Source organism: Enoplosus armatus, chromosome 4, assembly GCF_043641665.1.
Source record: "Enoplosus armatus isolate fEnoArm2 chromosome 4, fEnoArm2.hap1, whole genome shotgun sequence".
Classification (NCBI taxonomy): domain Eukaryota; kingdom Metazoa; phylum Chordata; class Actinopteri; order Centrarchiformes; family Enoplosidae; genus Enoplosus; species Enoplosus armatus.
The window spans coordinates 17,381,463-17,404,272 of NC_092183.1; the positions used below are offsets into that span (position 1 = coordinate 17,381,463).

General features: G+C 41.1%; 2 protein-coding genes across 6 annotated transcripts; both read right to left on the reverse strand.

Annotated features, from left to right (window-relative positions):
• Positions 1 to 3,663: 3,663 nt before the first annotated feature.
• Positions 3,664 to 18,230, reverse strand: LOC139283631 (glutamine--fructose-6-phosphate aminotransferase [isomerizing] 1). Of its 3 annotated transcripts, none has more exons than XM_070903639.1 (19): positions 18,195 to 18,230; positions 16,086 to 16,193; positions 15,436 to 15,543; positions 15,170 to 15,295; positions 14,980 to 15,038; positions 14,747 to 14,881; positions 14,597 to 14,658; positions 14,434 to 14,513; positions 14,240 to 14,348; positions 13,920 to 14,083; positions 11,596 to 11,691; positions 11,192 to 11,289; positions 10,854 to 10,974; positions 10,332 to 10,489; positions 8,391 to 8,505; positions 7,835 to 7,962; positions 7,299 to 7,466; positions 6,639 to 6,800; positions 3,664 to 5,577 (listed from the first exon to the last, which is right to left on the reverse strand). In XM_070903639.1, the coding sequence occupies exons 1-19, from the start codon at positions 18,199 to 18,201 to the stop codon at positions 5,533 to 5,535; spliced, it is 2,049 nt and encodes a 682-aa protein (XP_070759740.1). In that variant the 5' UTR covers positions 18,202 to 18,230; the 3' UTR covers positions 3,664 to 5,532. The 3 variants fall into 3 exon arrangements, with proteins under 3 accessions (XP_070759740.1, XP_070759739.1, XP_070759741.1); XM_070903638.1 differs by having other exon boundaries at positions 14,240 to 14,372; positions 14,419 to 14,513; XM_070903640.1 differs by having other exon boundaries at positions 14,240 to 14,323; positions 14,400 to 14,513.
• Positions 18,231 to 19,257: 1,027 nt separating this feature from the next.
• Positions 19,258 to 22,797, reverse strand: nfu1 (NFU1 iron-sulfur cluster scaffold homolog (S. cerevisiae)). Of its 3 annotated transcripts, XM_070904456.1 has the most exons (8): positions 22,734 to 22,797; positions 21,962 to 22,062; positions 21,724 to 21,859; positions 21,056 to 21,122; positions 20,852 to 20,969; positions 20,687 to 20,750; positions 20,410 to 20,584; positions 19,258 to 19,663 (listed from the first exon to the last, which is right to left on the reverse strand). In XM_070904456.1, the coding sequence occupies exons 1-8, from the start codon at positions 22,790 to 22,792 to the stop codon at positions 19,625 to 19,627; spliced, it is 759 nt and encodes a 252-aa protein (XP_070760557.1). In that variant the 5' UTR covers positions 22,793 to 22,797; the 3' UTR covers positions 19,258 to 19,624. The 3 variants fall into 3 exon arrangements, 2 of the variants coding, with proteins under 2 accessions (XP_070760557.1, XP_070760556.1); XM_070904455.1 differs by having other exon boundaries at positions 21,724 to 22,062; XR_011597337.1 differs by lacking the exon at positions 20,687 to 20,750 and having other exon boundaries at positions 21,724 to 22,062.
• Positions 22,798 to 22,810: the final 13 nt, after the last annotated feature.

A 22,810-nucleotide genomic window follows, 5' to 3' on the forward strand; every position in this document is an offset into this window, starting at 1 on the left:
AGTCCAGTATGCCATTCTCATCAACTTAAACAACAAATATCTGTTTGGTTCTTTTTGCACAATATGCTTTCAATTCCCCAAAGCATGGAACATGATAAAAGCATGCCGTGTCATGGGTCATATGAAGTTCAGTGTAGATTTAAATGAAGGGTTAAGATGAAGCTGTTCTTTGATTGTATTCAGAGGAGTCTCAGCAGAATGCAGCGCAGATTGCAAGCTCATCTTCTGCAATCAGAAGGGGTCTTTCACTCAGAGTCTTACATAAATGTCACGGCAAAACTGAAAAGACAGTATGTAACTTTCCACCAATACAGTATGTAGGCACCTGTGTTTGTTTCATTCAAAATGAAAGTAAACAGTTTAAGTGTATTAAATTGGTCTCCTTGTCTTTCTGTATTTTTCTTCAAATACAATGACGGACCTGTAAACCATTCTTCAAAAGCCTGTAAAGACTTTAATGGTTTTACTCTCATATTTACTCACTCTCACATGCCATTTATTCTACAGCATGTTAAGATATGACACTATTCTGTAACAATCGAATGTACAACTTTTTATCCTATTTTCTTTCATGTAACAGTACGTTAGACCACTGGTATTGCCACTGGGATGGCTGGGTTCACACAGTGCAGAGTGGCTGTTTGCAAAAAGCACAGAGCACCTCACTCACTCCCTGTCATGGAAAAAAAGGAGAGAAAAGAGAATGCAGAGCATGGCTAACTTACTCCAGATGTTCATATGTTGCATTATGTCACATGCACGAATGGAGTGAGCTATCTTGGAAAATATTAGACACCATCTAATCCTCAGGAAATGCGGACAGGCTGCAGGAAAGGTGTGCTGGTGCTAATCGTTAGAGGCATAATTTTAGGGACAGTGGGCGGGACAGAGTGCAATAACGAGCTATAGCTTCTGAATGTCTGAAAGAAAGTGACTTTGATTAAGATTTGAAGTTGACAATATGCAAGGGAATTTTTTATTGGGCTGTTTTCAGCAAATTTTCCATGTCAGACAAACTCAAAGTGCAAGATGTCTTGAGTCTGTTACGAGCTTTTGTTTCCACTCTGTCTAAACCATTATAGCACAGATGTCTAGCATATACATGTATAAACATTGCATCACAGATTATGACTTTTCCACAAACTTCTCCCATATGTTAGAAATTCAACAACAATAAGCACGAGTGTCATGCCGGGTGCTGTCTCCTTTTAAATAATTTCTGGGAAGAATTTGGGTGGAGTTCTTCATCAGTATGAACCGTAGACCTTAATCAGTGACCAACAGTTTATCGAAAAATATTTTTTTCTCCAGCAGTATAAGTGAGTCCAGCTTTGTGTTAAAACAACATTCACTGGTGTCTGGCCTACATACAGCGTAGATACGATTATCAAAAAAAACAGCTCATGTGTGTTCTTGTGCACTGAGATCTTTCAGTATTCAAACAGAAATCCATGTGCATATGTGTGTCTTAACATTATTCATCAACTGCTGACAATCAGGGAGACCTTTTCATGAATCATACAAGCCTTAAAAACAAAACAAAAAACACTGGGTTTCACTCCTCAGAAGCATCCCACTCACTCACCATAAGAAGATGAAAAGGACATCAGAGGCATCATTGCAAGTTTCAAGCTGTCAGTTTTACTTTCAAACCGTCATCAGGAGCAGGCAGGAAACGTCTAATAAGTACCAGGTGTGTCAGCTGATTGCATTAATGAGGCTGGCGATGTCACAGACAGCCTACACCTCTTTGGAAGAGAAAAAAAACACATCACCCAAAACTGTCAACGTCATGAAAACAACTGTAGCAATTCCTATAGGCTTTTAGACCACTGTTCAAGTTAGATTTATATCTGCTACTTGCAAATGTTTCTTCAAGAAGTAGGATGCGCCAGTAATTACCTTGGTCAATTATTTCAGTGTTTATCTATATTGTCCATAGATGAATGTCTTTTTCATTAGATGTCTCTCAAATTTTAAGTTACTGCAGTTATCCATGTGTGAAGAACAGGTGGCGAGTCCGATTCAGTGGAAGGTTTAATTATATCCGATGTTTAAATTCATGACATGATGAGATAATGATATAATAATGAGATCCACACAGAACTATACATTAATTTCACCAGCTTCGTACCTTGGAAATACCAGAGCCAAATATAAGTTAAAAATAAGTGCCTTATTAAAAACTCCATGGGATGGAGGGGATTATAGAAAAGATCCTGATAAAACTATGTCCGGAGAAACCTTCCGGTGTGTTAGGTTTGCTGGACAAAATGGAGAGCAAATCCTAAAATATGTCAAAATTGAGGAAGAAATAAAACACACCTCCCATGGACACAGCTGACATTTTGGCTCATCATGGGATGAAAAGTGCAGGTGTAGTTAATGACAAACAATGGCTGTGATCCATTTTAAGTGTTCCAGTTCAGGCTCCTGGTTTTGTCTGTGGTGGCTCGATGACATTGCTTACTAGGACAAGTAAATACAATAGAGCCATTGTTTTTTTTCCACTACACCTGTGCTTTTCCTAATGTGACACATCAAAATGTCTGTGATTAAAACAGCCTCAAAATATCCAGAATCACTTCATAATAGGCCATGATTTAGCTGGAAAAACTATATTCAAGCCATGTAACAATTAATCACAGTGGTGACACCTGCAGATAGTTATTCAATCCCACTCAGAGGCCATAAAGCAGCTGTGGTTGGTTTGTTCATGCTGGGGAAGGACTTGGCTGCAGCACAGACGATATTACCTGAAAAGCTTCAGATGATGCGCTTTCTAGATGACAAACTACCCACAATGCTCCCTGTGGTTGGAGAATGGAGGCTGTCTTTGTTCAGAGCTGTGGCCGTCTTCTATGATTACTCCACAGCTGCACTTGAAGCCATTGTTGTGGTTAGTCAGTGCAATGACATCCTTCTGAGCGTCGCACTTGCTTTCACCAACAGTTTAGCTCTTTACCTTTCAACCATGCTGAGGCTGAATACGTTCCTCAGGCTAACGCTGGCAGGCGAGCTGGACCAACATGGGCACTGGAGCTGCTCCACCTGGCCTTCATCACAGACCTTCAGAAGCAACAGATGCTCTCCTCTGTGCTGTGGAGGGGGGAGAACTGCGAAGGGGTTAACATTGGTCCAGTCAGTGCTGCATGCCGTGCCTGCACTCTGCCGGTGTTCACTGTGTGTTTGCACGACCATCTTGACCCTAATCCGTGTGGCACTATCGGCCCGGTCAACTCTGTGCTGTAACTTCAGGCCCAGTGTCTCCACCATTATCACTTTATGTGGATGCATCAGACCATTGCTGTCCACCTTTCAGACTGTGATTAGTTACTCCACACAGCTACTTGGAAGCGTTTGGGATCTGTCCTCACTCATGAGCAGCCCCTGAAAGTCTCTCCTGTACCTGAACTCTTTGTATATAATGCATGAATCTGACCAAAAATCACTTATAAACTTTTAATATTATTCCAAATGTACATATATAACTGGATTTCTATTGCTGGTTTTAATTAAATAATTGTGAAATATTTGCTGACCAGTCTAATCAAGCACAATAATTTGGCTTCACTGTCAATATTTCAGGATGTGTGGGACTATGACAAGCATGCATGTGTTGAACGACTGCACCTTTTCATTGAATGAGCGCTGACACTTAAAAAGGGAAGTACTTGACACTTTATTGCATCAGTTCCACTAATAAATAGTGCCCCACTCCCTCAGTAACCCAACAGCTTCCAACAGATGTTGCTAGGATTCAGTGCAGCGTCCCATGTAAATGCCTCCAGTCAAGAAATCTAAATCTGCTCATGTATGTGGGTTACAAAAGTACTTGTAACAACATTGTCCAGTTTTCAAACTTTTCACTGGCTTGGGAGAAGCTCAATGTTGCAGGGGGAAAGAAATGCAAAAAAACAAAACAGAGTTAAGGCTTGATTGCAAAAGCAAGATAAATATCTTTAAACCTAAAATATGTGAGGGAATAACTAAAACTAAAAGAAAACAAGAAGCTCCTATTTCTTCACTACACAATGTTGTGTGGACAACATCACTTGTTCCTTGGCCTTCAAAACAAAGACATTTGGGATCACACACAGCTGGTATCTGACTTTCTATCTAAATTAACATCTACAGTCTAACATACTGCCATAAAACTGTGTATATGCCCCTTTTTAGGCTTTGAAGCATCTTCATAGCACACAATCTACGAGCAGCAGTAAATGTTTGGCTACAAAAAACAATATAGGATGAACATATAAAATATATATATGTTTTGGTTTACAACTGCCAACGCCATTGAAGAGATTTTTGGTTTGACAGGACATTTCAAGTGACAGTAATATTCACATTTCAAATCAAAGAGTAACTTCAATAATATAAAATTCATTTTTTTAAAGAAAAAAAGCCCAAAACAAATGGTCCCAATATTGCAGCAGTCATGGTGGCAGAGCGTGGGCCGGCAACTGGGTGCAACTTCTACTTTAGGTTAGTAACTTCATCTCGCTTGCATTACTTCAATTTATAGTTTCAATGTAAACTTGAGACCTGAAATCAGCAATAAGGTCTCTCTTTTGAGCAGTGAGGCAACAGAGTTAAACATGAGAATCAAACACTAAATTGTGCACAAGTAGCTTTAAAGTATAATGTACAGAGACCAGTAAAAGCAGAAACAGTGTATGGCAAAAAAATAAATTCCACACTCCGGCGTAGGTGGATCAGTAAACGAGGATTGTTCTTGTTAACTGAGTCGGCAGAGTACAAAGTTTGAAATCTGAAACACTAGGTTTATACACAAGAACAAACTTTTGTAACCAACCCAAGAAGATTTTACACAGTAGTGTATTCATCAGCTTTTCAGTGATCAGTTGTGCGTTCTCAGACAAAAGTCCAAGAGAGAAACTGAGTGAAACCTGGCAAACTGCGCTGCAATTATGAAGCGGTGACCTGTGGCTTGGAATGATTTAAGAATGTCGTTTACTTCAACTGTGGAGTAAAGACGCTTCAAATAATTAGCTGCCAAAGAAAAATATCCCAACTAAACTGCAAATCATTGCACTAAAGAAAAACAAAAAAGAGCCAGTAAGGTCCTTAAAACCTAACTTCTGTCAGTCTACAGTTTTAACATCAGCTCCAGGATGCTCCCAGTGAGACTAATCAGCACAAATAAACAAGGAGGCTTGCTGACAAGTTCTGAGCGTGAAAGTGAATAAACCCAAATGGTCGCAGTCAGTTGCTACAGCTTCACAAACCCAGACAGTAAAGGAGATATGTCAGTGTCAGCCCAGACCCTGCCACCACAAACTAAACAACTTCTCTAACAATAATACGACAATCATGCCAAAGGTTTTCTGAGAAAAATAGACAGTGAGATACAGATAATATGCAACAGTGAGATACACAACTGTTGAGTAAAAGATTGCATTAAAAAGAGCCATGACACAAGACACATTAACAGGACATGATCTTGTCTTGGTTTCTGCATACAGACACCCTGCCAGGCTTTTGTTGCTAGGTGATGAATGGTGCGGTTCACTCTACTGTCACAGACTTGGCCAGGTTTCTTGGGCAGTCCACCTGTATTCAAATAGAAGAAGAGGTCATTTACTACATAACAAACAGCAGCCATATAATGGAAGACGACCAATATGATTTACCAAAATCATAACAAAAACTTTAATGTGCGAGCCAGCGATGTGACAACTTGACAGCTTTTATAATTCCCAAATCCTCAGCCAGAGTGCTTCTCATCCCTGAGACTTCAGATACTTGGATGTAAAAAACAAAAAAGAAAACGTTAGGGTGGGCGTGCAACAGAGCTGTGTGCGTAATTTGGCAGTGTTGTGAATAATTATTGACTTAAAGACAGCTAACTGGGAAGCGCTGTCAGGACATCTATCTGAAGTGAAGTGCTCCAAAACCAGCATCAACACTGGCTGTATTTACATGCTGTACTTCAGTTAAGCCGTTTACTTTGACCTTTGACATCCTGTAATACAGCAAAGCCAGTGAAGTATACAAAAAAGGCACAACAGCCAGTCCAGTCCTCTTTAAATAGTGAACAACATCTAAAAATGGAGAAAGCAGCAATAATGTCAATAACCCTAATAATAGTGATAGTTGGTGTCTTTTGTTGCCATTAAAAATAAACCAATGACAAGTCTGTTTAATTTGTGCACAGATTGAGGTGTTTACATGCAATTGTAATCCTTCCAATGTGGCAGCTAAACTCACTATCACCTTCACCAAAGTGTTCCAAAATAAGGAAGTTTACATGCTTCGACTCAAAATGAGTTTCCTTGTTTAAGTGAGTTAGGAACACTATGATCTACACATATAAACACTGCATGTTGTTTACTTCTGGCCTTCAGAGCAGTCAAGGGGTACACTGCCAGTTCATCAGGGACACTGAGCTTAGAATAAAAAACAAAAAACACAACAACTCTATTTTCCACAGTGGCCAGTATATGTAAACTCTGGCAAGTTGGTGATGCTGAAAGTTTTTAGTTAGAATGACAACTGCAGATGCAAATGGAGATGTGGGAGTTTTGTGTCTTAAGTGACAGATAAGGTATTAACTCTCATCTGGCTAAATGGTCAGGATGAGTTCCCGCCGAGCCTGAAGGGAGAGCACTTACGTCGTAGCCTCGGAGGACAGCCAAGTGGAAGGACAGCAGCTGCAGTGGGATGACGCTCAGGACGCCCTGCAGGCAGTCCACACAGTGAGGCACTTTGATATTGCGGCTGGAGTTCTTGATGGTCTCGTAATCGTCTCTGTCACAGATCACAATTGGGCGGCCCTGTAAAATTAAACAAAGCAAATCAGCTGTCAACGTGATCCTAAACCTGGATACGCGAAAAGCTGAATCGCCCTCCCCTCTCTCTCAGTAATCTGCAGCACATGTGGCTTTAATAGGTGTGAAAATCCACTAACAGCAATGATGTCACGCTGAACCGACCCCTCCCTTGAGTTCATTGAGGTCAAGGATCAGAGGTGTGGCATAGACTGGACTGTGAAAATTAGCCAAACAAGCAAAACGTGCTGTAGTCATTTAATGTTCAGGAAGTTTAAAATTGAACATTCAAATACTGAATTGTAGATGGTTCAGTCATAGCACTAAAAAAAAATTACGTTAACTCATTTGAATTTTCATTTTACAAGTTGTTTTTTTAAGTCAGGTTCCATAATGTAATATTGTACAATTGTAAAGCATCCCAGATTAGTTTTTGATGTGTTAGAGTTTCCAGAGCATTTTAGCTAAATATATCAACAACATAGTCAACAATATAGATCTTACCTGACGGGCAACAACTTGCTGCAGGGCGTTCTGACATTTGTTGTAGGTGTGGTCTCTCATGATGATCATGATGACCGGCATGAGTTTATCCACCAGGGCCAGTGGGCCGTGTTTCAGCTCTCCGGCCAGGATGCCCTCTGAATGCATGTATGTGATTTCCTTGATTTTCTACACAGGATGAAAAACACCCACTGGTTAAGAAAATCTAAGCTTATGCTGTAGAAATTAAAGTCAGTGTCTGCACCAACACTACTGTTCTAAGACATAGGATCAATATTTTATTACTCAAAAGGAGTGAGATGTACTGTCAGAGACAATTATCTATTATATAACTCACTACAGAAATCCCACCCTTTTGGTTTCTGAGAGTAACACAGGTAAAATATTTATTGCAGTCTGGGATTATCTTCATAAAGCCCTCCAGAGACCCTCACTACTGAGAATAAAATAAGAGCAGTTTTAATAGTGCTCACATGAGAAAAAAAAAAAAAAAAATTCAGACCAAGCTTGCTGAAAAGAAGCTTGCACTTGCTCACCAGTGCTCCTTCCAGGCAGGTAGCGTAATGGTAGCCTCTGCCCATGATCAGCACACTCTTCTGTTGGTACAGCTCTGTCGCCAACTTCTGGATCTCATCATCCAAACCGAGGACCTCCTTAATCAGATCTAACACAGACATAACAGAAAAACAGATATGGTTGAAACTTAAGAAAAAAAATCATGTGCATAATCTTGAGTAAAATACTGTGTCAACATGCTGCTGCTGTCACACGGACTCAGACTCATAATGTTGGGCAGGGAGCAGAGTGCCCAGACATTCCTCATTAGTTTACCATTAGGGACATGCCATCATATGCTTTAGATCTAGGGAAGCATGCGAGGGCCTACAGCCAACAGCTAGTCCTCTCTCTCTCTCTCTCTCATCACTTAGCTTCATCTTCCAAGAGGATTGTTTGAACAAACAACAAAAATCAAACAACTTTGGATGTACTTGATCTTTGCTCTGAGAGCTGGTTTTCCATCCCTATACATTTTAATCTCACATGTGATCAGGATTTCCCTGGCTGAACCAGAATACTCGTGGCTTGATTTACCTGGAAGCACTCTCAGGCCCTGGATTATCTCACGGCGTCTGGGCTGCATGGAGATCCTGTCATCGCACATCAAGAGTGCAAACATGATCAGGGCCACAAACTGGCTGGTGTAGGCCTGCAGAGCAAAAAGTCAGGAAAGCAGAGTGTTATTAATCTTAGCACTATGTCATTGGTTTTCTTATCCACCGCTTTATAAAAGACAGCAGCGATCCGATGATGTGTGCACGCACATTGAAATGGTCACAAAAATATCACTGGACACTGCAATATTGCTAGTTGTGACCCAATTACTAAAAAGGTAAATTTTTAGCACAATACTGAACACAAAGAACAACCACCGGATCCTGGCTTCAGCCTCTCTTTCAGTAGAGTCCTTGCAATCTGTGCTCCTTGTCTCCCTGTTTTGATAGTGAACTCTTGTCTCCATCTAATAATCTGCACCAGATGAGAAATGGAAGGAGAGGTGGGTTTCAGTCCACGCCAAGCAGCATTAAAATGCATGCAGTAGAGCTCAGTCAAGCTAGTGCTGCTCATCCTGGAAAACTTGGTGAACACGCAACATCACATCAGAGAGCACAGCTCACAACCCCGGCACATCTGAGACTCGATGCCTGCCGTCATCACCGCCCTCTCTCTCTCTCTCTCTCTCTCTCTCTCTCTCTCTCTCTCCGTTCCTTCATCTGAGAGCACGTTTGGAGGCCTTCCATGCCCATTTGGGAGAATTAATCAGTGCTCGGGTGAAGCTAAGTCATTTCACGGGACCCTCTAGACTCAGAAATACCAGTGTCTAGAGCCAAGAAAATAGCAGTAAAACCTTTATGCCGTTTTTTTCCCCCCTGACAGCACGCTAACCACAGTCCCTCAGAACTCTGACAGTCTGCGCTGTTTGGTCAGATGTGGAAACATATTTAATCCACATAGTAAACTGTGGTGTTTTTCTGTGTTCCTGTCATCAACTCTCTAGTGTTTTTCATGCAGAACATGCCTGAACTGTTACCTCGCAAAGGTGACCAACCTTACATACAGCTGAGACATGAACAGATTTCTCTCATGCAGAAACTGTTGTGGATGAGAAAACAAACTTTGTAACCCTGTAAATTCCCAAAGGATACCGTTACGTAATTCATAAAGGCTTCTCCATTCCCCGTCAGTTGACCTGCCAGAAGGATTTGCCTTTTGATAGCATCAAAGCATTTTGTCTCAAGTCTCAACTTATTTCATAAATCTTGAATGTGATCATAGGAATTGGAAAAAGCTCTTTTCCTTTCTTTCCTCTTTTCCAGTTAGCATGAAAAAGAGAAAATAGAGGCCAAGTAGATGAATTTGGAGTCATTTAGCAATTGGGTGCGATACATGTTCTCCAGTGATTTGATGAGCTAGGTTGTGCAGGATTTTTGGTTGAGCTGGGTGTGGGTGTGTGGCCCAGCCAGCCAAGCAGTAAATGATGGCGTCTCTGAGGCGTGCTCTGGGGCTTTGGAGGAGCGCAAGAGTTGCTGAGCCAAGCCCAAAGGCCGGGCCAGGGTGGGACCTGCCTCTCTCTCCCTCTCTCTCCCTCTCCTCACTAGCTGGTGCCGGTGCTCCACTAGTTCTCTGCTCTAAACTGGCAAATCCTTTTGGTTTCAAGAAGGGGGTGGGGGGGAGGCAAAAAACCAAGGATCCTAGCTTTACATGAGTTGAGATGAGAATATCAGGCTTCTTCGACTCCCTGTGGGATCAGAGTGGAGGAAAATGTCAGCTTCCAAGAGGTGAAGCCAGACTCACAATGGAGTTTTCATCTGGGTTTCATTCAGTGTCAGTGGGCGTTGAGTTCATTTATGAGATGATGCAACAAATTGGTGTAAAGTTTCTTCAAGCTCAGTATAAAAGGGTCAGTTCACCCAAAATACAAAAAGAGACAGTGTATGATAAATATATCTTCCAGTAAAAACATTATAGACTCACCTTGGTGCTGGCCACTCCAATCTCAGGCCCAGCGTTGATGTGGACTCCGCAGTCGGTCTCCCTGGAGATGGAGCTGCCCACTGTGTTGGTGATGCCCACAGTCAGAGCTCCTCTCTCCTTACAGTAGCGCAGGGCCATGAGGCTGTCAGCGGTCTCTCCTGGAGGATTGACAGGAATGGAAAAAACAAACAGTTTAAGAAATGTAACAATTCTGACAATAAAATGATGCAGATTTATTAGTTTATTATTTGGAAATAGCTTTTGCACCATACAAGACTCCGGTTTGAAATAACTTCAGAGAAGAACCACCACAGAAATATCACACATATCTTGTAAAAAATAAACCCCACACATTCAGAAAACTCCACTGTGCTGCACAAGTCTGACTGAAAAGTTTGCTAAGACAAGCTGAGCACAAGACAAGATAAATCAGGAAGAACCAGAGTGGCTCCCACGGATGGAAAGTGGAGGACATGGGGGAATGTGCACTAGATCATGTCCAGATGGCACCAGCCTCCCCACCTGACTGGCTGATAAAGAAGCAGACGTCGTCACGGAAGACGGGAGTGTTCCTGTCCAGGAAGTCGCTGGCCAGCTCCACCATGACAGGCAGCTCGGTTAGCTCCTCCAGGACCTGGCGTGTCTGGGAAAGCAACACGGCACTGCTCAGCATCATTCTGTTAACATAAGCCAGTCGAGCAGAGAATGTGCCAGCACACAAACCTCACACCTGTGTCCACAATACAGACATCACATTTCCCACTACTCTGATGGATTTAGTGTGGATGGCAATACAGACATGTTTCCATTATGTGCATTTACACTAAAGAAGAAAAAGCATTCGCTCAGTGGCTACTCACCGCCACCCCAGCATGGTAACTGGTGCCGCAAGCTATAAGGATAAGTCGCCGACACCTCTGGATCTCTTTGATGTGGTCCTTCAGTCCACCCAGGATCACTGAAAACCAAACCGAACAGCTAATTCATCATTCTGCTCCATTATTTTCCACCTTATTACAAAAAAAAGCCACAAAGAGCCCGTGAGAGTGTCGAGAAAGAATATTTTAACAAAATATGTAGTAAGTAACCTAACTTACTACATATTTTGCATTTTTACATATACAGTATGTAGCTCTGTTAATCTGTAATTTGAACCTCTGTTTGAGCAAAATGCATGAAGGGACAGAATGGAAAATAGTGCATTAATAAGGGTGTTATTACATCAATGCTCCACTGGGAAAACTAAATCAGACCCCACTCTAACCTGTGTTGTTGTCGAAGTTGACTCTCCCTCTCATGGTGTTGACCACAGACTCTGGCTGCTCAAAGATCTCCTTCTGCATGAAGGCGCTGTAGTTGCCTGTGGTGGGAGGATCAGAAATCAGGGGAACATTTCCAACACTAGTAAAAAAAATAAATAACAAGGTAAATGTCTCTTAAGAACACAGTGATGGACGTTTTATAAAGTGTGAGCCCACATGAGGCCGATTAGGGTCATGTTGACACACATTAAGTACCTGAAAACGCAAACCACAGCCTCTCGGAGGAGTAAGAAAGATCTTTACAATGTTTTAATGCAGGGAGTTACTGTCTCTTTGTTGCTTTATTAACATAGGGCAAGTCACCCCTTAAATGAAGGAAAACAAACATGAGACATCGGGGAGATAGTGTTTTTCCATCAATACTAAAGCGTGGCACAGAAATATGCGAGCGTTTGTCAGCCTGCCTCTGACAGCAATTTGGGTCATGCGAAATTAGGTTATTCAGCAGAAAGGCTCCAGAAACTAAAACGGAGGAGAGAGGCCGAGTAGTGACAGGACCACAAAGGAATGTTGAGACCAGCCAACATCAGTTTACCTATGCCCTCTGCTGGATTACTGAGGGAGAGGCAGTGGAGAAGAAGAAAATAAAAGAGCGTGTTCACATCCATATTGGGTGACTGTGCAAGGCACCCTTTTTAAACTAAGTTCCCTAATTTAAGGACATAGCAGCAGGATAATGCATTCAATTTTTAATTTTACACTTTGATCCCCTTTAGAGCTACAGCCGTAAGTAGTAATTGATCGTAAGAAAATGAATCTGCAAATATTTGGATATTTTTCCAAGCATAAATGCTAAATATTTTCTGGTTCAGCAGTTGCTTGTTTTTGTCATATACGGTAGTAATAAGTTTTGGACTGTTGGACAAGCATTTTAAAAACATCCCTTTGGGCTCTGGGAAGTTGTCATGGGCATTTTCCACTACTTTTTGACTTTTCATAAACTAACTGATTAATCGAGAAAATATTCTGCAGATGAATCAATAATCAATAGTGGAATAATGAAAATGCAGCCCTAGTCGCCTTAAGGGAGCAGTTTGACATTTTGGGAAATAAGTTTATTCGCTTTCTTGACTAGAGTTAGATGACAAGATCAACCTCTCATGTCTGTACAGTAAATATGAAGCTAGCCAACAGCCGGTTAACTTAGCTTAGCATAAAGACTGGAAATAGGAGGAATCTGATAGCCTGGCTCCCACGGAAGGTAACAAAACCCACCTTCTAGCGCCTCTAAAGCACTAGTTAACACATTATATCTCACTTGTTTAATCTGTACAAAGAAACAAAGTCTAAAATCAACAATTCACCGTTTTACATGGGAGTTAATATACACTGGCCCATAACCTCCTGCATGGAGCAAGTCAGGAGCACCAAGTTTCTTGTTGTGCACATTGCTGATGACCTCAACTGGTCTTGCAACTGCACCTCTCCCTGACCAAGAGGATAGAGGATAGTGAAGTAATTCGAGTCCATCATTAGGACCTCTCTCCCCTCCATCCATGACCATTACGTTAAATACTGCAAAACATGGGGGGGGGGGGGAATATACTGGAGCATCTGGGTAAGATCCTCTCGACTCAGCAACAGCTTCTTTTCTTCCCCCAGACAGTCAGACTCCTCAACAACCTGCCCCCAAGCTCAACATAACGAGTAAAGGCCCATGGGACATGAGAATCAATTTTCTCATCTAACTCTTGACAAGAAGGCAATTAAGCATATTTCCCAAAATGTCAAACCAGTCCTTTAGATTGGGAGATGCAGTATAAAAAGAGCTACAATTAATACATTGTTCATCTGATGTAAATGTTAATACCCTCAAATTAAAGCTGAAATTTCCATTTTAACCTCATTAGCCTTTGTTTAATTTCAGATCCTGTGTGCTGGAGTACAAAGCTTAAAAACAACAACAAAAAAAGCTTCACTGTCCTATTATACACCGACTGCACTACACGTTAATTCAGACACAAAGACAGAAGGTGAGACTGACAAAGTCCGGCAACTAAAAAATTATTTTAATGACAGTTGCTTCCCTGGGGTGCAACTAATCCAGCAGGGTTGTAACTACCTGGATGATATCAAGGATGGCCTAAGGGCTAGTTGTTAAAAGCCAGTTCAGCTTAATAAGCAGCCAGTCTCCCATTAAGACAGAAATAACAGGGTTCAGGCGAAAATTACAAGGCTGCGCAGCAATGATATATTTGCAAATACAGCCAGGAGAAATGTGGGGGGGGGGGGGGGTGAACAGAACAAAGGCTGACCTTCTACTCACCCTTCATGATCTGCTGTAGCTCCATCTGCAGGGTCTGGATGGCGCGAGCTGGATAGTCTCCTGCCCTACGCTTTATCCTATGGATGGACAGACGGCCGTCCACCACGGCAGCCACGTCGTCATCCTCCAGGAAGATCACCCGGTTTGTATGCTCGATCACTGCGCTGTCGTGACGAGAGATAGACGGACCAAAAACAACGTCATCAAACATTGAATTTACACTCCACAGACAAAGAGACGAATGGAACTGCAAGCACATTTCAGGGAGAATCTTTGGACGCTGTAAAAAGGTGGATGCAAAGACACAGGTATCTGCTTACCTTGCATCAGAGGCAAAGTAGTACTCCACTGCTTTCTCATCCACAGGGAACAGGCAGGTGTCCTGGTCTGTCCTGGGTAGGGCACTGCAGCTCTTCTTGTCTTTAGCAGCTGAGAGAAAAAAACTGGGCCTCGGTCACACTTATGCAATCACATGTGGACAAACTACACAAAAAAAAATTAAATTTAAACTTACAGGAGCGGTACAGCACAGGAATATGATCTGTGGACAGCTTGTGATCACTCCTCACTCCCATCAGCAAGGGACTTCCCCTCCTGCACAGCAACACATTAATGAGCCAACACCACCTTCATCTGCAATAACTAAAAACAGTTTGACAGCATCAGAGGGAGTGTACCTTGTGCCAACTGCCTCTCCGGGGTAGTGGACACTCTTGAAGACCAGGGCAAAAGCTCCCTCCTGCCAGGTGGAAGAACAAACACATCAGACAGGCTCTTTTACCTGCTGATCACTTCAGGGGCAGCAGTGCGCGTGAGCAGGTCCTTACCAGCTGTTGGGTCACCCGTTCCACCAGTGTAGAAAAATTGATGTCGTCACTCTCCCGGTTGTCGTACATGTACTTCACCAGCTTGGCAATGGTCTCTGTGTCAGTCTCCGATTCAAACTCGTAGCCTTTGCTCTCCTGCAGAGATGGAGAGAGAGAGAGAGAGAGAGTTAGTCTCCTGTCAGAGTGATGAAAAAAAAGACATCTGGAATAGTTTCTGACAGATATTTGCTCACCAAGAATTTCCTCAGGTCTTTGTAGTTGGTGATAATTCCATTGTGAATGACGATGAACTCTGCAGACCAGAAAGATTATCATAAACTTTAAAGATATCAAGATACCTGCGCCAAGATCAAAACACTGACTGAGCTGTCGTGGAATACAAGGTAAAACGTATTCCAGCTTTCCATTTTTAACACAACTGACCGTTTGTCTTGTCAGATCTATGTGGGTGGCTGTTAACTGGGCTTGGTACACCGTGGGTGGCCCAGCGGGTGTGAGCAATGCCGAGGTGAACATCAAACTCCACGTCCAGGTCGATATCCTGCTGTTCTAAAGGTAAAAAAAAACAAAACACACCCCAGCACAGACAATATTAAGTATCCAAACTGTACCACAGTATACAAGATGACCAATCAAGTCTTCATTTGTTAATGGTTTCTTGTCAAGTGAACAACTTCCTCTCAGCTTACTGTGGATCTCCTCATCAAGAGCCTTCACTTTTCCACGTTGCTTGATCAGTTGGATAGACTTGGCATTTGACTCCCACTCCTTGCCATTGCCGGCATCAATTCCCACACCTGACAAAATTTAAAAAAATAAAAGAAACAGCATGAGTGATGACAGTGATCACAAATCCTTGTCATCTGATTAAAATGTATTTTGGTACTATTACCACTTGGCAAGTAATGTTCTGTTCTATTGTCTAATTTCAGAAAAGAACTGCAAAATAACATGCTGCGACACTCAACTAATGCATGGAAAAAAACCTTCCCTGCGTGGAATACATAGAGTAAATTTGGTCCATTAGTGGTGCAGTAAGTCTAACCCAGCAACATGATAATGCTGTTCAATAATTCACAGCGAACATCAGTCTTGCTTCGTGCTCCAAACTCATTAGAACAACTAAACAAAACACAAGTGTGATTGATAAGACGATTCTAATGCTGCATTAGCGTTATATTGGACAAACTGTAAATGCGATCAGCAACTTGGTGGCATTGTCAGAATAACTGTTCTGCAGGCAGACAGTGAAGGGACAGTGAAGTAAAGAGGCCTGATTAAAAAAAGAAAAAGAAAAAAGTGTGTGCTGATGATATGAGCCTTTTCCCATCTCTCTCACCGGCTGAGTCGTAGCCTCTGTACTCCAGACGTTGCAGTCCTTTGAGGAGGATCTCAAGGATCTCACGGCGAGTCCTTGGCACATGGTAGTTGAGATAGGCAAAGATTCCTGGGGAGAAGAACAAAATGTCAAGATTCAGTTCTACCTTTAAAAGTCTGCTTAGGAGCGCAGCTGAAAGCACAGATTGATTGAAATGCCTGTCAGAGTGGTACATCCATGTGACAGTGTTCATTAGCTGTTAATTCAGCACCGTTTTGCAGCTGACTCTCAATGCTTAAAGCCTAATGCTGTTTGCAGCTCTGCACCCCTAGTATCACCGAAATGAGTGTGTACCACTGCATGATATGACCGACATCAATATCACAATACTAATAACAATATTTGTGGATATAATATATATCATGATTTGGCAAATTTGTGCAAAATCATAGAATATATGTGTTCTACTGTTATTCATTACATCAGACACATGTAAAACAAAAGTCTTTACTCACTTTGTGAGAACATACATTTGCTTGGAATCGTTAATTTGGACAATTTAATTTAACTTTTTTCCTAAAAGACAAAAACATGCTATAATCGTACTGTCACAAAGAATACATGTCAAGGCAGCAGCTGAATCAAAGAAGAATGTGATGTGATGTGTCAGTAATGCCTAACCCTAAACCAGTCTTACAGGAGGTGTTACTGCACTGGAAAAAACGATGTTTTCTGTCTCGGCATTAAGACCTGCTTAGAGACAATGGAGTGTATCTATAGACCTGATAGCTGATAGCCCCTGCCTGGGGGGGGGGGGGGGGGGGTTGTGTCACAGTGACACAAACAAGAAATCTAAATCAAGAAGTTTTGGTTTTGGTTCAAGATACTTACATATAACTATGACTGCACTTTAAAACCATCTTGGCAAAGATCTACATATCATTTTACAGTGTGACTCTGTAAATCAGACTGAGAGTTGTTTGTGTACAATTTCATCATCAGTCATTCCTGCTAATATTTGGCATCCACAGCCAGTCCAGTTTTTATCCAGCGAGTAACTCACACTGCCAGGAGTGTCGCCTTAATTTGACCAAGAGGAGGCATGAAATACAGCCCTGTTACACAGCTGAGCACAGACAGATAAATGCAAATGAAAGCCAGAGGGCTGCCTGGTTCAACAGAACATTCATTCAGATCGAGGAGGGCAGTGAGAGCCAAATGGGCAAGTGGGCAAAAATCATAAGACCCACCTTTGCTGAAGAAATAGGTTTAACAAGAGTTAAAAAAAAATAACCAGAGCAGTGACACCTTACTGTGATAGCAGATATTAATAGAGAAGCATTTGTTGTTGGTATGCTAAGAATACCAACTTGTCTATCTGGTCCGATTGACGTACTCTGTAGTGGCAGAGTTGACTGATAGAGAGGTTATCAGTCAGTGTGTGAGAAGGAGACAGACATGGGACAGTGACAGATACTAGCAAACCATCTCAACTGCAATTCCAAAACTGGTCATAACCAAATGCATCATATTGCGGGTAACGTTACTTTCTTAATAAAAGTTTAATGTTAGTGCAGTATGACAGCGATACACGAGTGTTACATCCAACCAGTGGGCACTCCTACTCACGCTTTCATTTTTAAGAACTGGACGAGTCCAGTTACAACATAAAGACCTAAGAATTTAACGCTAGACCAACAAACCACAGTATTTATGGTTTATGCTAGTGGAAAGTTACGCGATGGTCGTACGTTAATGTCACCGCAAAAAACGTTAACGTTAGCTGTCTGGCGATAGCAGGACATTATTTTAACGCTAAATTACTCACACTCGCCGACTCGCCATTGAACAATCTTAACTTCATATCACACAGCATGTACAGTAAAACTAAACATTGGTTGCTTTATATTTGGCTAGCTAACAGCATCAGCAGCACCAGCTCATATTCGCTAATTCAGGTTAGCCACCCCTAACAGTTAACGTTAGCTTATTTCCACTGACTTGCACCTTTAGCCTAAACTAACGATACTAGCAGTATTTCAGATTTTATTTATTTGCTGTTCTGTTAAATGGGGAATAAGATACATTTCCCACTGAATAGCATAAATGTAGAATTTATTCACTACTCACCACACATGTCTGCAGTTCGCCTGCCAGTTAAGGCTACTCGGGTAGCTAGGAACGCCTGTCAGATAAGGTTCGCCCCCTCTGATTTCACTGAATCAGAGCCAACCGCCTTCTGCCATGGCGGCCTCTAATTGGCTGAGCAGCCTGTCAGTCAGGTTGCACCTACCGACGCAGGCACTCCTGACGTGGCATCAGGATGCAGATCCGTGGGCAGGACAGCCCCATTCAGCACTGCTAAAATCAACATCACTGCACAATGAAAGGACTGTGCTCTCTGCCAGCTGCAAATGAATGTTAAATCTCGTAAAACCACGCAGCACTATAACTAATTGTAGATTACTGTTTAGATTAATTGACCAATAATTTGCCAATAAAATGACAAATGCATATAAAGCCGTCAGCGCACGGCCATAGCCAGGATTTTAGAAATACTACTTAAAGTCTTGAGTCCAAAGTCCTCCAGCACCACCCACACACCTTTTTGAATTATTTAACAAGTCACCAAAAATGTGTATTAAACCGTTTACTTATTAACTTTTAAATTCTGTACATTTTATCTCTGTATGTCAAAGCCATCTTTATGCTACCAGGCATGTAATACTAGTGGAGAATACCAAATCCATTTTGTTTAAATAAAATAAAATAAAGTAAATTTGATCAAATTCAAAGCTGGTCAAAGAAAAATATCAGAATCACCCGTGTAATGTTGTTACCAGAATATAAAGGCCTCTTCATGTCATTAAAACCCCCAAACTCCCAGAAACATTAGGGTAAATTATCTTAGTTATAGCCCTATCTCTCTAAAACTAGTCTAACAAAAATATTTGTAATGAAATGCAACTCTTTGCATTTGTCAAAAGCATTTCAACATGGTAAATGACAATTGCATAAAAAATTGTTCATAAAATAGTGTGATTATGACAGTGACATCTAGCAACTGTGATCTTGTATGTTTACACTGGAAAAGGCTTGTATAAAAAGATGGATTCTGTAATATTAAGCACATTAAATTATTCAAGCCACGTACACAACAAAATGTTACATTATGAGGCACAGGAGTCATAAAATATTTCAATAAACTTTATTTATAAACATACAGTATGTGTATTTAGCCCTAAAGACTGTTTTTGACAAGCGACTGACTCAGAAAAGGTGTAACAATGTGAAATAATAAATACGATTGATTTCAGCTCTACAGTCATCACTTTCTATGACTGAGCTCTTATGTCCCAATATTTTAAAATACTGTCATTGTACAGGAAATAGCTATGAGAATCAATAATAACATCTGGATGAATGCTGCTGCTGCTGATGATGAGTGGTCACACAGCTATGCTATACACCAGCTCATTTTATTGCAACTATGGCTTGCATTTAAGGAGGTGGCCGGGGGAGCGAGGAATGTGTAAATGTGGTTCTGGTTTCAGTGTAGTTCAAACTTGAGCAGCCTCCTCCTCATCTTCATCCTTCACCTGTGGGAAAAAAATGAACACGTTTTCAAGTAGGACAGACTTTTTCCACTGTGCATTTTCTTTAATGCATAATGCAAGAGTTTGGTTGCCCTATTATATTATGTGTGCTGATTTTAGTTGGCAATTATGAGTAATGACAAGGTATGTGTCAATATAAACAGTTAGCCAGTCATAAAGAGTAATTTAAAGTGCCTATACAACTTACAACATGAAACATCTGTTTTCAAAGTCTTGGTCACTCTAAAATGTAATTTCAACAAATTACTGTTGGCCTATAGTATATTCAGCACTAAAGTTAAGCATTTAATCCCATTATTTGAAAAGTAATTTAAAAAGTAATTTCTAAAAGACAATGTGAAGTTTAAAAAAAACAAATATATTCCACAATAGAGGATGATATAATTTGTTTGGCACTAAAATAATAATAAATCAAGCAGTTTGATGTTGATTGTCCTATATCTCTGAGTGGATGGCAGAGAATAAAGAGGTGGCAACAGGTGCTTTTTACAATAAAATTGATCATTGTGATAACATTAAACCTGCTGCAATACGATAACTGTTAATGTTTTTTTCTATCAAGATATATAGTTATCAATTATACATCAATTATTATCCCAGCTCTTACCGTGTCCCAAAACAAGGCAGAATACAAAATATTGATGAGGAAGTCAGAAAGAAGAAGTGTGAATTACTGTAACTAAATAAAGCAGCATGTTTACAACGTATCCTCAGGCAGGAGAACAAACCTGTTCAACTGATTCAACTTCAGGGACGTAAAACTGCAGCATGTTTTGGATTCCACTCTTCAAAGTAATAATGGAACTGGGACAACTGGTGCAGGAGCCCTGCAGCTTCAGTTTAACAATGCCGTCCTCAAACCCCCGATACAGAACATCACCTCCATCCTCCTGCACTGTTGGCCTGGGGAAGAAGAACATCAGCATGTGTGGAAAAAATGCACAGAAAATCGTGGTAACAGGGAAACAGGCGCTGATATTAGAGTGAATATTCACAATCAGCTACCTTATTCGTGTATCCAGCAGTTCTTTGATCATAGCAACTACTTCATCATCATCATCTGATGGTGCTGAAAAAAACAAGTGGAGATTCCTTGGCATTCACAACTTGCCCTATCAGTTCAGTCTATTTCAGTGTTTTGCCCTGCTCAGGGCTGGCTGACATTCTTACCTGTATCTGCACTCGGTTGGCTGTCCTCATTAACAACAGGAAGTCCAGAAGTGAAAAAGTCCATAATGGCAGCAAATACATCAGGCTTGATTACTTTCCATTCCATATTTGCATCAGACTAAATGGAGAGATAAAGGAAACAATATATTCCAAGCAATGACATTACAACACTATGAGTTATATATAACTTGGACCTGGTTTTACCTTTGATATGGTGATGAAGTCGGGGCCGAAGAACACACTCGTGACTCCATCAATCCTGAACAGCTGTCTGAAGACAACACAGGACGTTACTGAGGTTTTGTTACATTTGGGACGATTTACGAATTTATTTTGACAATGTTTTAAAATATTAAAAAATTAGTCTAAACAAACCAAACCAATAATAGAGATTATGCTTAAAAAAAAGAAATATTGTACATATACAATATCTATGTACACATGTGTATTACATATATATTACACTTCTAATCTATTATTTATTTAACATAAACTATTCAGGCATTAGAAGACACACTGTGTCACACATTTATAAGTTTTGGATTGGACAGATAGAGAAACAGTGTGCTCAGCTTTGAGGACACTGGCTGCAGACTCAAGGACACCCTGAGGAGCACACAGATGTCTTACTGCTATTTCTGTGCGTAACAAGAAAGTATAGACATTGCTTTGGTTCTCATGCTACTGGTACGGCAGGTGAATAAATCTTGACAGGTGACTTGTCAAACACAAGGTGTGAAACGATGGAACATAGCCAGCATCAATGCGATTTTCTAAACCTGTGCTTTTCCTGCTACGCCATAAAAAAAGCATGCTGTGAACATTATGCATTACTCTCCGTTCAGTAACCTTGTATTTAAGAATTCATATACCTGGCTAAGGGTGAGCAGTGAGCGTCACGAGGGCCAGCAAAATTCATAGTTCCTGATTCAAGAACTGTGCGACCGGGCAGAAACTTTAGACTATTTGGATTTGGTGTGTCCTGCGTCTGCACAAACATGGTCCTTCCTGGTGAGAGACAAAACAAAAAGAACAAGAATGTAATGTCAGTCATTACATAGTGTTTTCTCCAAGTTAAGAGAGCCACAGGGATGCTGCAGGTATACAAACCAGGAACAACCCAATGGGGGTTTTGTGGCCATCTGTTCGAGACTCCTGTGTTATGTGAAGGCCAGTGTAATCCTGCGCTCTGATATCCAATGCTAGCAAGACTGAGACAACAAATAAGAGAGATTAAAAAGGTTACTACAGCTAAAATCTGTATAATCAGTGCCTGTGCAAGCCCGTTTCATTTCCTTCCTCCCACTTGAGGATGTGACAGTAAGAGATTAGGCGGCACAGTGGTTAGGTTCTGTAAAGTATTTCTGTTCATAAAATCAAAGCTACACAGGAGAGTCCAGTCCGAGTCAAGACCTTAATTCACTCTAAAATCTGTGGCTTGCTATTCACTCACAGTCCCCATGAAACATGACAGAGTTTTAGCAGTTTTGCGACAATAACTAGCAATGTCAAGACACGCATACGAACTCTGTAGTTAACTGCTGACAAAGGTCACAAATACATTTTGACTTGACTTGATACATTTGTAAATAATTGTTAACTGTATGACAATAGAGACTGTTGTTGAACAGTGTCAAAAAAGCTTTAATAACTGACTCTGATATAAAGAGTTTATACAATAACAGACACATTCATCACGTCACGCTTCGCTGAGAAGTAATAACCAGTCTGCGTCACTTAACGTTGGCTAGCTAGCAAGCTATCCGCTAATAGTTGACGTCAGTCGGACTGGTACTTAAGAGGTCGATACATTCATACAAGCTCTAAAAATGCACAATTAGATGACATCGCACTTTCACAACTCACAAACAGGTTAACTTACGGACGCGAAAGTCTTGCTGAAATACTCAACAACCTGCCGACCTGTCTGTAAGTCGCCATGTTTGTTTTGGTTGTCTA

Bases quoted from the DNA above. Each gene is read 5' to 3' on its own strand.
- LOC139283631 (XM_070903638.1), bottom strand. The intron at 14,659-14,746 runs GTAAGGACCTGC...TCCACCTGGCAG, and splicing joins AACGGGTGACCCAACAGCTG to GAGGGAGCTTTTGCCCTGGT. The intron at 10,975-11,191 runs GTGAGTAGCCAC...TTGCTTTCCCAG, and splicing joins GTTACCATGCTGGGGTGGCG to ACACGCCAGGTCCTGGAGGA.
- nfu1 (XM_070904455.1), bottom strand. From the start codon at position 22,792: ATGGCGACTTACAGACAGGTCGGCAGGTTGTTGAGTATTTCAGCAAGA. The intron at 20,970-21,055 runs GTAAAACCAGGT...CTCTCCATTTAG, and splicing joins ACTTCATCACCATATCAAAG to TCTGATGCAAATATGGAATG. The intron at 19,664-20,409 runs GTTTGTTCTCCT...TTTTTCCCACAG, and splicing joins AAGTTGAATCAGTTGAACAG to GTGAAGGATGAAGATGAGGA.